Source organism: Oncorhynchus nerka, linkage group LG18, assembly GCF_034236695.1.
Source record: "Oncorhynchus nerka isolate Pitt River linkage group LG18, Oner_Uvic_2.0, whole genome shotgun sequence".
NCBI lineage: Eukaryota > Metazoa > Chordata > Actinopteri > Salmoniformes > Salmonidae > Oncorhynchus > Oncorhynchus nerka.
In genome coordinates this window covers 57,788,192-57,806,088 of record NC_088413.1, presented here as the reverse complement: position 1 = coordinate 57,806,088, position 17,897 = coordinate 57,788,192, and the positions used below count along the sequence as shown (strand labels likewise).

Genomic DNA, 17,897 nt, shown 5'->3' with positions numbered 1-17,897 from the left:
TAGATTTCGGCAATAGACATTTAATAACCTTTACACGTGATTATCAGTTGACTCATACGGTTGTAGAATTTCTAATGTATATTTCTCTGGCAGGGGAAACACCTAAAATCACAAGGTTCACCCAGTGTGATGCTTTCAAAAACAAAATACTAAAATGTATGGCGAGTCCCTACACAGAACTGAAACCAAACAAAGACGAGCAACTTTTGTTTTTAAACAAATTGTTTATTTTTGCAAGTAGGTATTGGGAGCATCAGTGCGAGCTATGACCTGTGTACAGGGTTAGGAGACGAAATGCACTGAACAACAGAACCCCTCCCAAATGTTCAAGGAGGAAGGTTGGTGTCAGGCAGGTACATTACAGCTGTTCCAGAGCATGGTCTATCTACTTACTGTCAGCACTGACTGGGCACTGTGGGAGGAATGCTACTGTGAGACACCCCTCCTTTACCCTGCTACTCATTGCTAATTGGAAGTTACAAACAACGCCATTGAATGACCACCTGTTATGGTCTCACATCTGTCCGACTGCTTCTGGCTTCATACTACCAAGGTCATGTTTTTACCCTCCACAGAGCATACCTCACATCTGGAGGGGGAACCTCTGCAGTCCACCAACAAGGAAGAGGACAGGACACCACATCTGTAGTGTTCCTGTGTGCATAGTAATGTAATGTAAATGTAAAAATGCATAGTAGACATGTGACTATGTTATTTGGCTTCTCAGTGTAGCTGAAAAGAATAACCATCTCTTCAAACTTGTTGATTCATTATGCAACTTGTAGAAAGCCATGGTAAGAACATTGCTAACATGTCATTATCATGATGCTCACTATCATAACCATGAAGCTAAGATGGTCATTTGTATATAGTGTTGAGCTTCACTCTACATATGGGCAGAGTCAAACTAGCCAGAATCTAAGAACAGTCCACATATTTGTTTCTAATTCTTCATGTTCAACTTATTTCCACCTTGTTGTCCAACTTTAAAGTCTGATTTTATCTACACAAGTATTTGACCAACTTGATCCATCTCCACAATTTTATTTGCTAAATAGGGCATTGCACATGATACTCAAACAGCTTTGGCTGTCATCCAGAACAGTTTTTTTATTCTACAATAGCAGTTTGGTTTTTAGTTTGTTAACAATAACACTTTGGGCTCCAGGAAGCATCACAGAGAAAACTCTTTTTATATTTGGTAATTGGTATGATCCATGCTGCAGTGACTGTGCCCAGGTTTGGAAGTGTACAAATTATTGGATAAAACCCAGCATTAGATAAAGCTACAAATTCAAAAGTGCACATTGAAAACAGTATTGGAGTGTGGGACAAGGCCAAAGACAGTTCGCAGGTGAGAGTGGATGTGTGACTGAGTGAGTTACACTTCAAAAAGCTAATAACTTGCACTGGAGATGAAGGCCTTACTGATATGAGACACCCAGGTTTTACAGTACATTTAAAAAAAACTAGCCATTCAGTAAAACAATGGCATAATTAAGGCTAAAGCACCAATGGTGAGGACAATATGTATTTGAATACATTCATTGTCATGGCCCACAAGGTTGAAGCCAGCGGCCTGTTGTTGGTAACGTCATAAAAAATAAAGGGACTTATGTCTCAGTATGAGCCAGTGTTGGCACATTCAAACACATCCGCGTGATCCAGCCCACATGCACCCAATAGTTACAATAGAGAAAAATATATTAACATTTTCATTAGAAAACTGTACAAGGGCCTCAGCGTAGTAAAATACTTAAGAATAAAAAGGTGAAAAATAATCAATGTGGGTTACATTTCTTTATAGTATGCACAATTATCTCCCTCCCTTAACAATTATTATAATTTTGTTTTATCTAGTAAAAATATTCCCAGAGTTTTACTGGGAGCCCCAGGCACTAGAATACATCTCTGTACAAGAGGAGAGAAAAACGTGTTTTCTTTAAAGATCTGTTCCCTGAATTAATGAGCAGAGTTCAGCTCACCTCTGGAAAGGCTAAATGTTCTGGATAGCTTTGCAGATCGGATCAGGGCTGAGGAGCCAATGGGGAGCACTTAACTAGTCATTGATGAACCTCGCTGGCTCGCTCAACCTCCCAGACAACAGTCCAGCTGTCTTGGTTCTGTGAAAATCATGCACCTCAGAATCAGACCGTGAACCCCCACCCAATCTGCTCTTTGTAATCCGTTTGGAGTTTATGACCGATAACATGGGGACAAAATGTACTCCAGCGACCCGTTCTGTAGCCCTTTTACTTGAACTGAGCAGTCATTTTAGCTTGCACAGTCCAGAGAGTTAGCTCAGTTGAAAGCTGATGGCTGGCAGCTGAAGAGTATGTTGGATTTCTGTGGTTGTGCCTTAGGTCCACTGTGCTCCACGTCTCTGTGTACACCACACCACGGTGTTCATCCAGAGGACCAGAAGCCCAAACCAAACACTGTGATGGACCACTGCCTTCAGGCCAATCGCCACTGAAATTTGGAACACACTTGTAGTACACCATCAGCTTTGGGATCTTTACAGTCCGGTGAAGAAAAAAAACTTAAGGGCACTAAATAGTCTGAACAGTTTCACAGCATGTTGGCCCTCCTGCTTCATCCCTTCCCCCAGCCCAAGGTTCCCCAGCTTAGTCGATGGGGCCCTGGAAGATGAGCTTGGCATAGCCCTGAGTGAGGCTGAGCTGGGTGGCACAGAATGGGCATGCGGCGTGGAAGGCGTGGGTGCCATGGGGCAGAGGGATCTCGGCCCAGTACTTTGCCGACTTCTCCGAGCACACGTGTCCGCACGGCACAAAAGCATGTGTGGGGGCACCCACGTCCACGTAGAAGGCGGGCTCGCATCCCAGCCACAGCGGCACGTACGGGCCCACGGTCCGGCACATGGGGCACTCCCGCTGGGCGTTGGGCTCCTGCTCCGAGCGATGGCCCCAGTTGTGGTAGCCGTGCACATGGCCACAGGCCAGGTAGACCCAGGGCTGCTTGTCCTCCAGGGAGGAGAGGGCGCGGCTGCGCTGCATGCTGGGGAAGGCCAGGGTGTTGAGGCCCACAGGGCACTGGGGCCGTGCTGCATTGATTTCCTGCCGCAGGGCCTCCAGGTGCTTCTGGGTAGGCGTGTGGAAGAGGCCGTCAGCTGTGCGCCACAGCAGGGTGGCTCCACACAGGTCTACCAAGGATCCGTCCTGCAGCACGTTGCTCTCACACTCCACCTGCAGGGGGCAACACAGCACACACACAGCTCTAAACAGTGTACAAAACACTAGGAACGCTTGCTCCCTCCATGACAGACTGAACAGGTGAAAACTATGACCCCTTCTTGATGTTACCTGTTAAATCCACTTCAATAAGTGTAGATGAAGGGGAGGAGAGGTTAAAGGACTTTTAAACCTTGAGACAAGGATTGTGTATGTGTGCCATTCAGAGGGTAAATTGTCAAGAAGTCAAATGACCCAAGTCGCTAAACTTGCAAGATAACATCCTTCAACGAATGACAGAATATCTCCTATATGTCAAAATCGAGTTGATTATACAGATAGCAGATCAGCTCATGAATAACAGGGAGATTAGTGTAAATAGTAAGTTAAGAGACCATATATAAATAAATAAAAAATCCATATCTACGTTTGTTCACACATTCTCTACCGAAGATCTCATATGGACAGCAAGTACAAGACAACGTTGAGTAGTGGGGGACATGCTATAGGGGTATTTTGACATGCATAGGCCAGAGACATGCTTTGATAATGCAACCTACGAATCACAGAATAAAGTTACGAATTTTCACGCGACACAGGAGTCAGGACTTTGGGTTTCAGTGGGATTGGAACTGGACAGCAAAACAGACTAGGCTCAGGGACAGAATTATAATTCTTCCTCATGTGTGATAGAGATACCTATGTAGTGAATTGTGCATAGGCCTACAAAATGTGTGACTATCTGAAGAATCACGTCATCAGCTCAAAGAGGCACAAGTTATGTTATAGGTTATAACCTACTGTAGGGTTTATTAATGGTTGCATGTGCAGTCCGACAGTGTCAATTATGCATGTGCTTTGAATTTATGGGGACATTGTGTGAAGTAACTGCGCTAGGCTAAAAGCTTCCATGTGACAACCCATTTGGATAATGTGCTATTGTATTTTTTGCTAATCTGTTGCTGCACATGTTTATTTTGTGGAATTACATTAGTGCAACATTGTACGATAATTTCCCAGGTCCTGTCATTTTATTTTCCCGGGAAATGTGAAGAATGATCCCGGGACAGTCCAGGGATCCCAGTAACCCATGGGTGAGAGCACTAAGTATAGGGAAACTAAGTTAAGAGAATGCTACCTAAAACATCTGCTTCCTATATAAAAGTTGTATCGTGATCAATTTGGTTTCAGTATAATTGGGTATGGAATTTTATTTGTAAAGATGTAACAGTTATTTACATTTACATTTAAGTCATTTAGCAGACGCTCTTATCCAGAGCGACTTACAAATTAGTTATGATGTTGAATGGCCTGATGTTTGTTAATGGTTCATTCCTTGACCTAAATGACTGAACAGATTTGGTGAGTGTAATGGTGGAGCATCATCAGTGCTACTGACCAGTTTGCCGCGGGTCTGAGCAGAGCGGGTCTCTCTAAGGGTGTAAACATCCCCACACACAGAGATCTCCCTCCATACACCCGGCTTGGACTCCTCCGTGAAACCACCCCTGGGGTGCATCACGAGCACGCCATTGGTCGTCAGCCCGTCCATGTGACCATCCGGGTTCTTCCACTTGGCGGCTTTTTCCTGAGGGTAAAACAGGAGGAAAGTCAGACACACAAACACACTGTAGTGAACTTACATAACACTGGTGCTAGTATACATTGTGTGCTAATCTAGTTTACTCTGCTTGGAATGCTAGGCATGCATATGCAAACCAGGCTTTGAATCTTAGCAGGAAAACAAGAGGAGAACGAAAAAACATGCTAGTGTTCATTGTCATAAAATAGATACTGTAGCAAGAACATTAAAATATATAATTATATATTGTCACACTAGATAGGTGCAGTGAAATGTGTTGTTTTACATTAGAAACATTTGTATCTGAATTCCAGTCAACCCTGCAGACGTTCTATCCCTGGGATAGTGCCCTCTGAGCCCAGTCTTACCCCCAGGAAGATGTTCTTGGAGGAGTCAAAGCCAGCAGCGTAGATGCGTGCGGTGTAGGGCAGGACCCGCTCACAGACGACACGGCAGGCAAAGCGAGAGATGGTGCTCTGGGTGATGGGCGTCTCTTCTCCCTCCTGACTCCCAGACACAGTGTCCGTCACCACAAAGTCTATGGGGCTTTCTGTGGAGCGGCCAATCTGCAGGACAACAGAATCCGCCCAGGTTAGAACAGACAAGTGCACCATTCCAATTTGAACAGCCATTTGTAAAACAGTTGTTTAGAAAGTGTTTGTTTTTAGGGAATGGCAGATCCCATTTTTTTTAGAGCCAATGTAGATTTGTGGGGGTCAAGAAGGTCAGTGGCTGATATTTTAGGCTGATACTCAATATCACAATTGAAAATGTTGATGACAACATTTTCCAGAGACAGCAATGTGTGTATTAATGCATCCATTTCTTTATCAAAACAATACATTTGACTATGTTTTCACCAATATAACTACATAACGGTCATGTGTTAAAAAAAAGAAGGCACATCTCTTGATAACCTGGGTAAATGAAGATAGAATAGGCATATTCAATAAGAGTGTGTGCATGCATTCAGTTATCTAGCTTGTCTATGGTGCTACAGATGACTGTGACTTCCATTTGGGACTTATATTAGCCCAGAGATAAACAACATTTGCATAGAAACATCACTCCCGCATGTAAGGACATCATATAGGCACTGCTGTTAGTTTGAGAATATAAAATAACATATATTCAATGTAAACGGGTCCAACGTAATGTCGTGATTTGTGATCACGGATGCTAATCCATGATAATCATTTTTTCCCCAACTGTCAGGACACATCTCTAAACAACTAAACAACAAGATGAAATTCGATATTACTCAATTGGCTAGTTCAGCGGTAAAGAAATGGGCGGGTTGTAATTTGATCCTACTGCTACGATTGGCTAGAGCGAGGCTATAACTCTGCTCCCGTTCCCATGTCTCTCCATTGCTCATATCACTTGGTGCTGTTGACTGCTACTATGAGATAACATTTAAAACACTAAAATATTCTTTCTCTATTACGACAATTACGACAATGGTCTAATTCGACCAGCAACTGTTTATTTATGGCTGCGATTGCGGTTGGTCAAATCAGCACACCAATAAATAGCTAATATTACACTACAAATCAGATGGCTCGTTGACAAAAATGATGCATGTTCAAAATGATAACCAGCTAACGTTTGCTAGCTAAATTGGCCATTAAGCGCCTATCTGATATCTTTGCAGCATATTTATCCCGCTAACTAGTGTAAAGAATTGCTATTTCTTATACAGGATAGCTCCTACATTACACTAACCTACTGCTAAAAACATGGCTACAACTCACAGTAAAGCCTGTGGGGTCCCCTACAGGATAGCTCCCACATTACACACATAATCTCCCTTTTAACCGAACACTGTGCCCGAAGAAGATTCTACGATGACGGACAGACAACTGAGCCAATGGCGGAAGACTACAGACTACAACCAGCTGAACCAATCCGGAGATCCGATCTTCCTAGAATCAACCTTCTGTCTGTTCCGTATATTAGTGGTGTACTGAATATTAACGGGCTCTCTGCCTGCGGTTCCAACACGAACTAACGGAAGAGCCGTAATTACGCTGTACTAGATATTTTCACTCTGAATAAACTGTTACTTGTCATAAAATGTATCACTTAGTCTGAATCGATCCTTGACCGGCTCACCCATCTACACATTTAATTACTAACAGAACTTGGTACGCAGAGGATTGTTAACTAACGGTCCAGTCGAAGCGAGCAGATTGGGTGTGAGAGAGGGGGTGAGCGCGTGGAAAGGACGATTCAAGGAGGACGAGTGATGATTTTCGCTGGGTGGACAACAATTCTGCTCAACTCGGGAAACTGATCTAAAGGTGCACCATAAATAAGGTAAGCAAAACCTGTTAAATCAAACTTTGCATATTGTCGTATAGTCTGCCTAAATTTTGATCAGTATTTCCGAGTAAGTATGAATTCTTGTGTAAATTTATAATTTGCTGACGAGTCGAAAAGAACAGTGTAGTGAAGATATGTAGAAACAAGCCAGCGACGGCTGGTGTGATATAAATCATTGATGAGATATCAGTAGGGGATAGTTAATTACTATTCATTAAACCTGGCACCGAGGGGGTAAATGGTAATTTTGTCCCGCGACCCGGTCAGCACAGTCCGATAGCTTTCAATTGATGAGAGATCACTTAAAGGCCTAGATAGCTCCAATAGGGGTCGGACATATATAAATTCAGTTCCGATAGGGGTTGGACATGTGTATTAATTCTGATAGGGGTTAGTTCGATGAGAGATCAGGAATAGAGATCGGTAAGGGGATAGTTAATTACTATTCATTAAATCTGGCACCGAGGGGGGAAATGGTAATTTTGTCCCGCGACCCGGCACGGCTCAGTCCGATAGAAATTCACTGATAAGGATCGGCTTTCAGGGGTCAGAGAGATAACGTGTATTAATTCTGATAGGGATTAATTCGATAGGGATCAGTAGGGGATAGAATTGAATTCTAGAGTTGAATTCTATCCAGTAAATCCGCTTAGTTCGGTCTGATAGGGGTCGATTAATAGAGGTCAGAGATATAACCTGTAATTGTATGTTTTGTCTATTTGTAACTGTTTATATGAAAATGCAAGGTGGTTGTAATTGTTTCCATTAAGATTGTTGGTGGTTACATAGAGAGAGAGAGATAGAATTATATAATAAGGGTTATTGGATAAATCCGAAACTTCTATATTGTATGTACCTATGACTTCTGTGTTAGATGTATAATCAGGAACGAAATGACTGATGTATAATTGAAATAATATCTGAACATAATATTTGAATGTTGAGACTAATTAGTCGAATAGATCCCTTGGTTGTGCGCTCCACAAATCCCATACCGACCCATGCGTTTTTCTCGAACTAAAACATACAAAGGAGAAGCTCAGAGATAAGACAGAGCACGTGCAGCAGTGTCTCTTCGAGTACATCGTGGGTATTAATCAACGTCGGGCGAAGTATATGCTAACTATATTCAGATAGAAGGAGAGAATTCCGATTAAAACTACGATTAAATTCCGATTGAATTAAATTAAATTACAATTAAAGCAAATTCACAATGGCGACCCCCAATACTCCAAAACTGAGGTTTAATGAGTTCCTAGAACAAAAAATAGAATATAGATCAGGGGGAAAGGGACAATGGAAGCACATGAAGAAAGTTTGGGAGGGATTAAAGCTAAAATGGACACAGGAAGGTCATTTAGGAGGGGGACCGCCATCCGCAGTTCAGCTGAAAACAATGGAATGTGGGTTAAAAGAGACGTTGCAGGAAGCTAGAGAGAAAGAGACAGAAAAGAACAAAAATCACGTATTTAAGAATAAAGGGACTAAACAGAGAGAAAGGGCAGAAGTGGAACTGAAGATAGGAACTTGGGCCATCGAAGAGGCGCTAAGAGCACAACTGAATAAAAAAACGGAAATGATGGGGGTGGCCACGCCCTCACAAGGGGAAGATGAGCAGACGGACCACCACCAGGAGATGGCGCCAAATCCATTTCCCTCTGCCCCGCCAACACAAGTGCCCTCAACGACCCGACCCCTTTACCCGGTCCTATCAAATCTGCCTCCACCTTATACTGATAAGGGGAAAAGGGCCGGGCCTGCGTCAACACAGGCCCCTGTGTTCCTTGTAAAAGAAGGAGTACTTAGAGGGGATACGTTGATAACAGGGGGCCACCTGGAGTGTGAAGAATTAAAGCCTGGCCCACAGGATTACTCCACACCAGTGGGTGCACAAAGGTGTACACCAGGGCCATCTGACATGCATGCCCCTAGATCTATGCGAGAACAGCTCCACCCCAGTGGCCACACGAGGAATCCATTCATAGATGGAGCAGGGGGCAACGGGAGCAGCTTGAAGTCAGAGGGGAGGGGAACCCCCACCTCCTGCACATCCAGAGTGTACAGAGAACATAGAGGGGAACAAAGGAGCGATATTAGTAAGGACTATTTCACAAGTGGCCGCCGACAAGAAGAAAATTTAATGACTTTTAGCGAACCGGAAGAACAGGAAGGAGATGATATGGAATCACAAGAGGAGACAGAGGAAGACGTTCCCCTCACGGCTGCAGGTGTATGGGAGGCAGAAAGCCAACTGAAACTCATGGAAGAAGTCGCAGGAGAAACGGGTGAAATGGTCCTGATACAAGGAGTTTTTAAGGGAAAATCAACCCCCGTTGAAACAGCAGTAAGACGGTCGAGGCGCCTCATAGCCAGAAAAAGGAGAGGAGAAGAAGAAGAAGATCAAAGACGACATGGGTCGCATCAAATGCCACTCAGGATGGACGACACAACGCACCGAGAGGAATACGTTGCCTGGAAGATGCAAGATTTAATGGCCTTGATGGAACAGCTCCCGAGCTTACATGGGGGTGCCTCAGCCTGGCTGCTTCAGCTTCAGTCCCTAACTTCCGGGGTCCGGCTTGCCTTGGGGGACATGAAGGCCTTATTGGCTAGGTCAACAGACTACACAACCATGAATGCCCTAATAAACACAGCAGGACTGGGAAAATTGGGGTCAGCAACAGAACCTGAGAAATACAGAGTATCACTGTGGAATGAGCTCAGAAGGGCATATCCCACCGAGAAAAATTATGCAACCCTTACCTCTTTTGCCATGGAAGACGGGGAGCAGGCAGCTCAATACCTAGATAGGGCCAAGACCACCTGGAGGTCAGTCCACATTGAACCCCATGACCAAAGCGGAACCACTCTCAGCATGTGGAAGGAGATGGTGGTGAATGGGACACCCACAGAAGTGAAAACCAAGCTTAGGGCCACAGTGGGGCTGATGGCCTTGCCCACTGCCCAATTCAACTCCCATGTCCACCATCACATCTCTCAATACAACAAAGACAAGGGCACGGCTGATTCACAAGTTCAGTCGCTGCAACTCCAGTTGCTCAAATTACAATTGAATGAGGCCCAAAAGACCGCAAAGCCTAAAAAGCAAATGGTGGCGGAGGAACCCACTGATATAGCCAAAATTTTGACTCAGACCATGAACCAGATGTTGGTGGCCGCTCCAGCACCACCGACCCCCGCACAGGCACCGGTCGTATACGCCGCCCCTCCAAATCCAGGAGCCAGCTACGGATATGGAGGTTATGCCCAGCCGAGTTTCTCCAACCCCCCAGCACAAGCATGGGGGGGGGGGGGGGCACCACAAACAGGGGGGGGACCGCCACAAGCAAGACCCATTCACTGCTACAACTGTAACCACGAAGGCCATTACGCCAGAGACTGCCCCGCTCCCCTCTCACAGCAGCGCCAGTCATACTTGGCCTACAGGGGGAGGAGAGGTGGACAACGGGGAAGAGGGGCCCCAAGGTACCCAGCCCCTGCCCAGGGATATCCACCAGCCCCTGCCCAGGGATATCCAACAGCCTACAACCCAGCGCCCCCTACCAGTCCCACCTTCCAGGGGATGTCCGAGGGATACCCCCATGGGAATGAGGCTGCCCACCACCACCAGTCGGGTTAGATGGCCAACAATTCTCTGTCCACACGGAACCCACTATTACATGTGTAGTACAAGGGGTCACCCACAGGTTCCTTGTGGACACTGGATGTACATATTCCGCCATCAATTCTAATCAAACCCTCTCTTCAGACAAGGTAAAGGTGGTGGGGGTTTCAGGAAATCCTGAAGATCAATACAAAACTACTCCCCTATTGTTCCAGTGGGGCCCTTCCAGTTTGAAACACCAATTCCTATATTGTCCAAATTGCCCAATCAACCTACTAGGTCGAGACCTACTCTGTAAGTTAGGATGCGCAATCTACCTAAATGAGTCAGGTGTGGAGGGGGGACCGCTCGATCCACCGCCAAGGGCCCGAATCCTGATGCTCCCAATTCTGCCCGCACCTGCTCTATCCACCACACAGGAGGTTTACTGGCTCAAGTGCCTACCATCTGGACCTGGAACTCCTGCCATCCAATTTCAATTCAACCAATGGAGGAAGCTAATATACACCTTTCATCCCTATAAGACACCACTGGCAGAGTTGCACTGCACTCTCAACGTCACTGACGACGAAGACACGCCTTACACACAAGACTGGGATGAAAACATGATGCATCTTACCCCAAACATACGCTGCCTTACCATCGTGTGCGGCCCTGAGGGGGTGGCAGCCCTAGTCATACTCCCACACCATACTAAACCTTGGTATCAACTGGGACCCGACTCTGCTCCACACGTGACCCTCGCAGTAGGGAATGGACACGAGGCCCGAAGCCTGGGTCCAATGATAAAAAGGGCCTCGAAACTCACTTGGGAAGCGACTAGTACACCAGGCCTGTTGAAGGCAACCACCGAAGAGATGTGGCGTCTGACCATGGTGGACACTGAAGAACAGTGCCAGCCTGAGCGCCTCACTCTCCCCAGGCATCACGGGAAACCATATTCTGATCACCCTTCCTCTCCTGCTGTCTTGGAGTCCATAGACAAGGCAATATGGACAACCACACCATTTGACGTGGGAAAGTTACAGGTCCAACCAATGTGCATTACCCTAACCAATCCGGCACAGGTACCAATATTTCGAACCCAATATCGATTGAAGCAAGAACAGACAGAGGGGATCAGACCCACCATCGAAGGCCTCCTTGGAGCTGGGTGCATATACAGGACTCGGTCACCCTGGAACACCCCCATACTTCCTGTTCTGAAGGCAGGAGGAGAAACATACCGGATGGTGCAGGATTTCCGGGCTGTAAATGAAGTTACCACACCCATCGATCTCCCTGTTCCAGACCCACACATCATACTGAGCAACCTGTCACCCAAACATCGGTATTTCACCGTAGTGGACTTGGCCAATGCCCTTTTCAGCATCCCATTGGATGAGGCTTCCCAGCCACTTTTTGCCTTTACCTACGAGAATCAGCAATTTACCTATTCCGTACTTCCCCAAGGTTACACTTCTTCCCCGGGAATCTTCAATTACATTCTAAAAATCCCAGAAGGAGTGATACTCACACAATACGTAGACGACCTGTTGTTGGGGGCTCCCACCTCAGACCTCTGTCTAGAAATGACTAAAACCCTGTTAGACTTTCTGGCAGTCAAAGGCTACAAAGTCAAGATGTCAAAAGTCCAATCATGCATACGAACCGTTCTGTTCCTGGGAAGGGAAATCTCAAGCGAGGGGGCCGGCCTCTCAAAATCACACCGAAACTCAATCCTACATCATCCCAGGCCCATTACTGTTTCAGGAATGCTCTCTTTCCTGGGGTTGACGGGATACAGTCGTACTCACATCCCAGACTATATACTGAAAGAACTGAACCTCTGAGAGAAATTGTTCGAGAAGCTGGTCCAAGAAACCTACAGGCCCCACTTACATGGACTCCTGAAGCTTCAACGGCGTTTGGGCACCTGAAGACTGACCTGTCTGTGGCTGCTGCTCTCACGGCACCAGACTACGGTAAAACATTTCACCTGGATGTTTCTGAAAAGGAAGGTTTTGCATCCGCCGTCCTTTTTCAGAAACATGAGGGGGAGAGAAGAGTACTCATGTACCACTCTTCAAAACTTGACCACATTGAAACTGGCCAGACCGCCTGCTCCAGGTACGTTGCGGCGGTAGCCAAGGCAATTGAGAAGACAGCCCATCTGGTAATGTGCCACAAGATGCAAATACACACCCACCACGGGGTGGCAGCATACCTCATCAGCAAAGAATTTACCTTCAGTGCGGACAGAAAAAACAAAATCCAGAACAAATGCACCCAGTCACACATCACCTTTGTGAACACCGACAAGAACATGGCAGATGCACTTACTGCAGAAGATGGCCTAGCACACTCCTGCGAAGAGAGGGCAGCACAAGAGCTCAAACTGAGACCAGACCTGGAAAATGAACCACTGACATCTCCAGACCTATGGCTGTACACAGACGGATGTTGCTACAAGGGAGACACAGGAAACGTAGCTGCCTATGCGGTCGTACAGCAGCTGCATGACAAAACACATGTCACGTTGGAATCAGGAATTATCCCCCAGCCAGCATCGGCACAACTTGCGGAAATTGTGGCCTTGACTCAAGCTCTAGAGAAAGCCGAAGGAAAAACTGTAAACATTTACACGGACTCGGCATACGCACACGGAGCTGTGCACATAGATGGACCACAATGGGTTAGGCGCAACTTTACCACCACAGGTAACCTACCCATCAAGCACCGAGCCCAAATGGAACGTTTGATGCATGCCGTGTCCTTACCAAAGACAGTGGCCATAATGAAATGCCGAGGCCACCAAAGACTGACCAGCAAAACCAATCAAGGAAATGATGCCGCAGATCTGGCAGCCAAGGCCGCAGGAGGATACAGCCCCCGACAGATGGTGCTCGGGATAGAACCGGCAAGGACTGAATTGACAAGCCAACACATACTAGAACTACAGGAAGAGGCGGGCCCTTACGAACATTCGGTTTGGACACAGAAGGGAGGCTCCAAGGGACCAGATGGAATATGGAGATGCCATGACGGCCGACTGGTGGCTCCGGCTAATCTCTGTCCAGAACTGATAAGGGAAGCCCATGGACCCACTCATGAAGGGAAACTCAGAACTTTACAGAAGGTTTCATACATATGGTGGCACCCCCACATGAAGGACATGACAGATTTATTCTGTGACGAATGCAACATATGTGGGAGCCACAATCCAAAGAAGCCCTACCAAACCCCGATGGGGGCCTACCCGGTGCCAAACGCATGTTTACAAGACATCAGTATAGACTATACAGACATGGGAGAAGACAATGTAAAGAACGGGAAGAGATATTTGCTAGTAATGGTAGATAGATTCTCTAGATGGGTAGAAGCAATTCCAACAGCTAAGGAGGATGGGAAAACGGTCATTAAGTGGCTACAAACAGAACTCATACCTAGATATGGGGTCCCTAGACATATCCGAAGCGACAATGGGTCCCACTTCGCAAACAAACACCTGAGACAGGTGGAGGAGAGGAGAGGCATTATACACAAGTTTGGTTCCGTGTATAAGCCGCAGGCCCAAGGCCTTGTGGAGCGCTGCAACCAATCTCTTAAGTGTAAGATAGCCAAAGTGTGTGCTGGTACAAAACTGACATGGGTGGAGGCCCTGCCACTGGCGTTGATGGCCATGAGGTCATCACCTGGGGCAGGGACTCATCTCTCACCCCACGAAATAATGACAGGGAGAGTAATGCCAGGTCCACCAAGAGAGGGAGGTCATATGCCCCCTCTTGATGTACACCAGATAGTCAGTCATACCTATGTAAGAAAATTGACGGAACTGTCCGCAGCTCTTTCCAAACAGATACACAAAGTCCATGAGGGGGAGCTGACGGGAGATCCGGAGCAACTGAGGGTAAAGGTCGGCGATTGGGTAAGGATCAGGGTCCACAAAAGAAAGTGGGCGGATCCCAGGTGGACTGGACCGTACGAAGTGAAGGAGGTTACTTCACACTCAGTCCAGGTCAAAGGTAAATCAGGCGCACCTTGGCACCACTTGACTCATTGTACACCAGCACCGACTCCTTCCAGAACCCTGACTGAAGTCAGAGTCGATTTGAGCGACCTAAATTTGATTACAACCACAGAACCCTTAGTTGGTGAGGATGTGGGAGCAACTCCCCAGCACACCAACTAACAGGTCGTCCAGAGATAGGGGCTATCCCTGGACGAGATTGGGGATATCAGGCCCCGTGTTTGTTATTTTCATTGTAGTCACAGGAGTTTCCATGGGGATTCTCCTGTGTGTATTAGAGCATCATACACCCACATTACAAGCAGATATAGGACCCTCTAATGGGTCATCCAACCTGACCACACCCATGGCACATATAGAACTGACCAATCATTTGCATAAGAGGCATTCCACCACCCCTGACACTGATTGTAAGGCCAACGACATACGGAGCACGACCGTTTGCGTCCCCGCACACGCAACTAATATCATTAACATCCCTTGGGGGACTTTAGGGTACTCTAGGCTAAAGGGGAGGGAACAGGTGGGGGCCAGTGCACTCCGGTTTGCCGGACATGTCTGGTATATGACATTAGGGAAGGTTGGAGATTGGTCTTGGAGGAATTTGGTGGGGGAGACAGGTAATGGGTGGGAAGACTGGACAACAGACGAGGGGGCAGTGAAATGGCGGAAGCGACTGACTCGAACTAAGACAAATACGGGACTGAAACTTACTGTCAGGCCAGGGGGCCAGCCCTTAGGGTGTTATGATTTCATACTGGCCCCAGGGAATTCCGGGGTCAGTTATTGGTTGTGGCGAATTTGCGTGACTAGTAATCCTAAACCGACTTCGGTTACAGTAAGGAATGACATGACCGCACCCGTAAAGGGTCCCCGTCATCCCCACTGTTTGGCCCGGTGGAGGCAGTATCCAGGCTTAAAAGTCCGGATGATGTAATTTTAACAGCCACAGGAGTCTCAGGTTTTTCCAATAATTGGCTATTGTTGACCGAGGAAGCTGCAAATACCACCAGGCAGAGTTGTGTGGTGTGCATGGGAGCTCGTCCATTGCTCCGCATTGTCCCAGCAGTAGTGACTCTAGCATGTCTAATCCCTCTTATGACTACAGATAACCCCAGGGATAATTGTACTGCCTGGGATGAGGTCTATCCAGTTACTAAATTCACCACTAGGAACCCAGTGTTTTCCAACCAGGTTGCAAGGGCAAATTTTACTTGTGTCAATATGACGGGAGGAGGAACCAAGGTGGGAGGGATTCCTGCGGATTGGTGTCTGGATACAATTAATATTAAGGGGAGCCTCAGGCCAATATCCAGAGCAGATGTGTGGTGGTGGTGTGGTAGTACGGTCCTGTTTGATAAGTTACCCTCCAACAGTACTGGACGCTGTGCACTTGTTACTCTCTTGTTGCCTGTTTCTATCTACACTATAGGAGCCGAGGACCTTGTTCTGCGGATCCAGGGAGTGAATCCCGGATATAGGGGACGTTTCAGGAGAACCACCACCCCATCTAGTGGAGACCCCTCCTACATAGACGCTATCGGAGTCCCTAGGGGAGTGCCTGATGAGTATAAGTTAATAGATCAGGTAGCTGCAGGGTTTGAATCATCCATCTGTTGGTGGTGCACAATTAACAAGAATGTTGATCGTATTAACTATATTCATTACAACGTCCAAAGACTAGGCAACTGGACTCAGCAGGGTTTTGAAGCAGTACATGGTCAACTGGCTGCAACCAGCCTGATGGCTTTCCAAAATCGTATTGCCATTGATATGTTACTCTCTGAGAAGGGCGGAGTTTGCTCTATGTTTGGTGACCAGTGTTGTACTTTCATCCCTAATAACACAACCTCGGATGGTAGTTTGACGGTCGCTCTGGAAGGTCTGCGGACGCTTAATGGTAAAATGAAATCTCATTCTGGGATAGATACCTCGATGTGGGACTCCTGGATGAGTGCGTTTGGTAAATATAAAACCCTGGTGTCCTCCATTTTGGTATCCATTTCGGTGTTCGCGGCCATTTTAGTTCTCTGTGGATGCTGTTGCATTCCATGTATCCGTTCCCTTACCACTAGGGTTATCTCTAGAGCTAATGACCCTTCCTCCCCTTCCCAGATGTTTCCTCTGCTGGATAAAGACCTACTTGAATTCGAGGATGAGGAGGAGAGTGCCTATTAGGTTTACATTATATCTGCTGTTGCCTTATGGGGATGTATGCATGTGTTATGCAAGTGGATCATTCCGCCTGACTTGCCTGGTTTAAGTCACATCTCTTTGGAGATGTGAAGAGAGGGAATCACAACTTTTTCCTGCGGGAAAAAGTTGGCTTATGTAGACAAGCATTTTTACTTTTATTTTGAGCTGTTGTTCTCTGCTCTGTTAAATGAGGGTTGTAAGTTCCTAGGTGGCTGGTAGCCAACTTAGTACATAGTGGGATTGAATGGAGAACATGATGGTAATACATATATATCTATTTCTGTTTAATACCGTCCCTTATGGGAGAAGTTTCTCTTTGTGTCTGGATCCAGTTAGGTTGTGTCACGTCTCTGGTGAGACGTGAAGAGAGGGTTTTGTAAAGAATTGCTATTTCTTATACAGGATAGCTCCTACATTACACTAACCTACTGCTAAAAACATGGCTACAACTCACAGTAAAGCCTGTGGGGTCCCCTACAGGATAGCTCCCACATTACACACATAATCTCCCTTTTAACCGAACACTGTGCCCGAAGAAGATTCTACGATGACGGACAGACAACTGAGCCAATGGCGGAAGACTACAGACTACAACCAGCTGAACCAATCCGGAGATCCGATCTTCCTAGAATCAACCTTCTGTCTGTTCCGTATATTAGTGGTGTACTGAATATTAACGGGCTCTCTGCCTGCGGTTCCAACACGAACTAACGGAAGAGCCGTAATTACGCTGTACTAGATATTTTCACTCTGAATAAACTGTTACTTGTCATAAAATTTATCACTTAGTCTGAATCGATCCTTGACCGGCTCACCCATCTACACATTTAATTACTAACACTAGCATTATAGCTAATATAGCTAGCTAAGACCACATATGAAAGGGTTAGTTACCGTAATCTTTGCTAAAAGGTCACATACCCATCTGCTTAGTTAGCGTGCTTATTGCAAGAAAAATGTAATGAATAT

General features: G+C 46.3%; 1 protein-coding gene across 1 annotated transcript in view; it reads right to left on the bottom strand.

Moving 5' to 3' along the window:
* Window positions 1–204: 204 nt before the first annotated feature.
* The window catches only part of LOC115146201 (E3 ubiquitin-protein ligase pellino homolog 2-like), a 48,805-nt gene continuing 31,112 nt past the window's right edge, over window positions 205–17,897 (bottom strand). The window contains exons 4-6 of the mRNA XM_029688132.2: window positions 5,142–5,339; window positions 4,591–4,779; window positions 205–3,206 (exon numbers count right to left, since the gene is read on the bottom strand). Of these exons, the coding sequence (XP_029543992.1) occupies window positions 2,628–3,206; window positions 4,591–4,779; window positions 5,142–5,339 (966 nt within the window). The 3' untranslated portion in view covers window positions 205–2,627. The remainder of the gene's footprint in view (window positions 3,207–4,590; window positions 4,780–5,141; window positions 5,340–17,897) is intronic.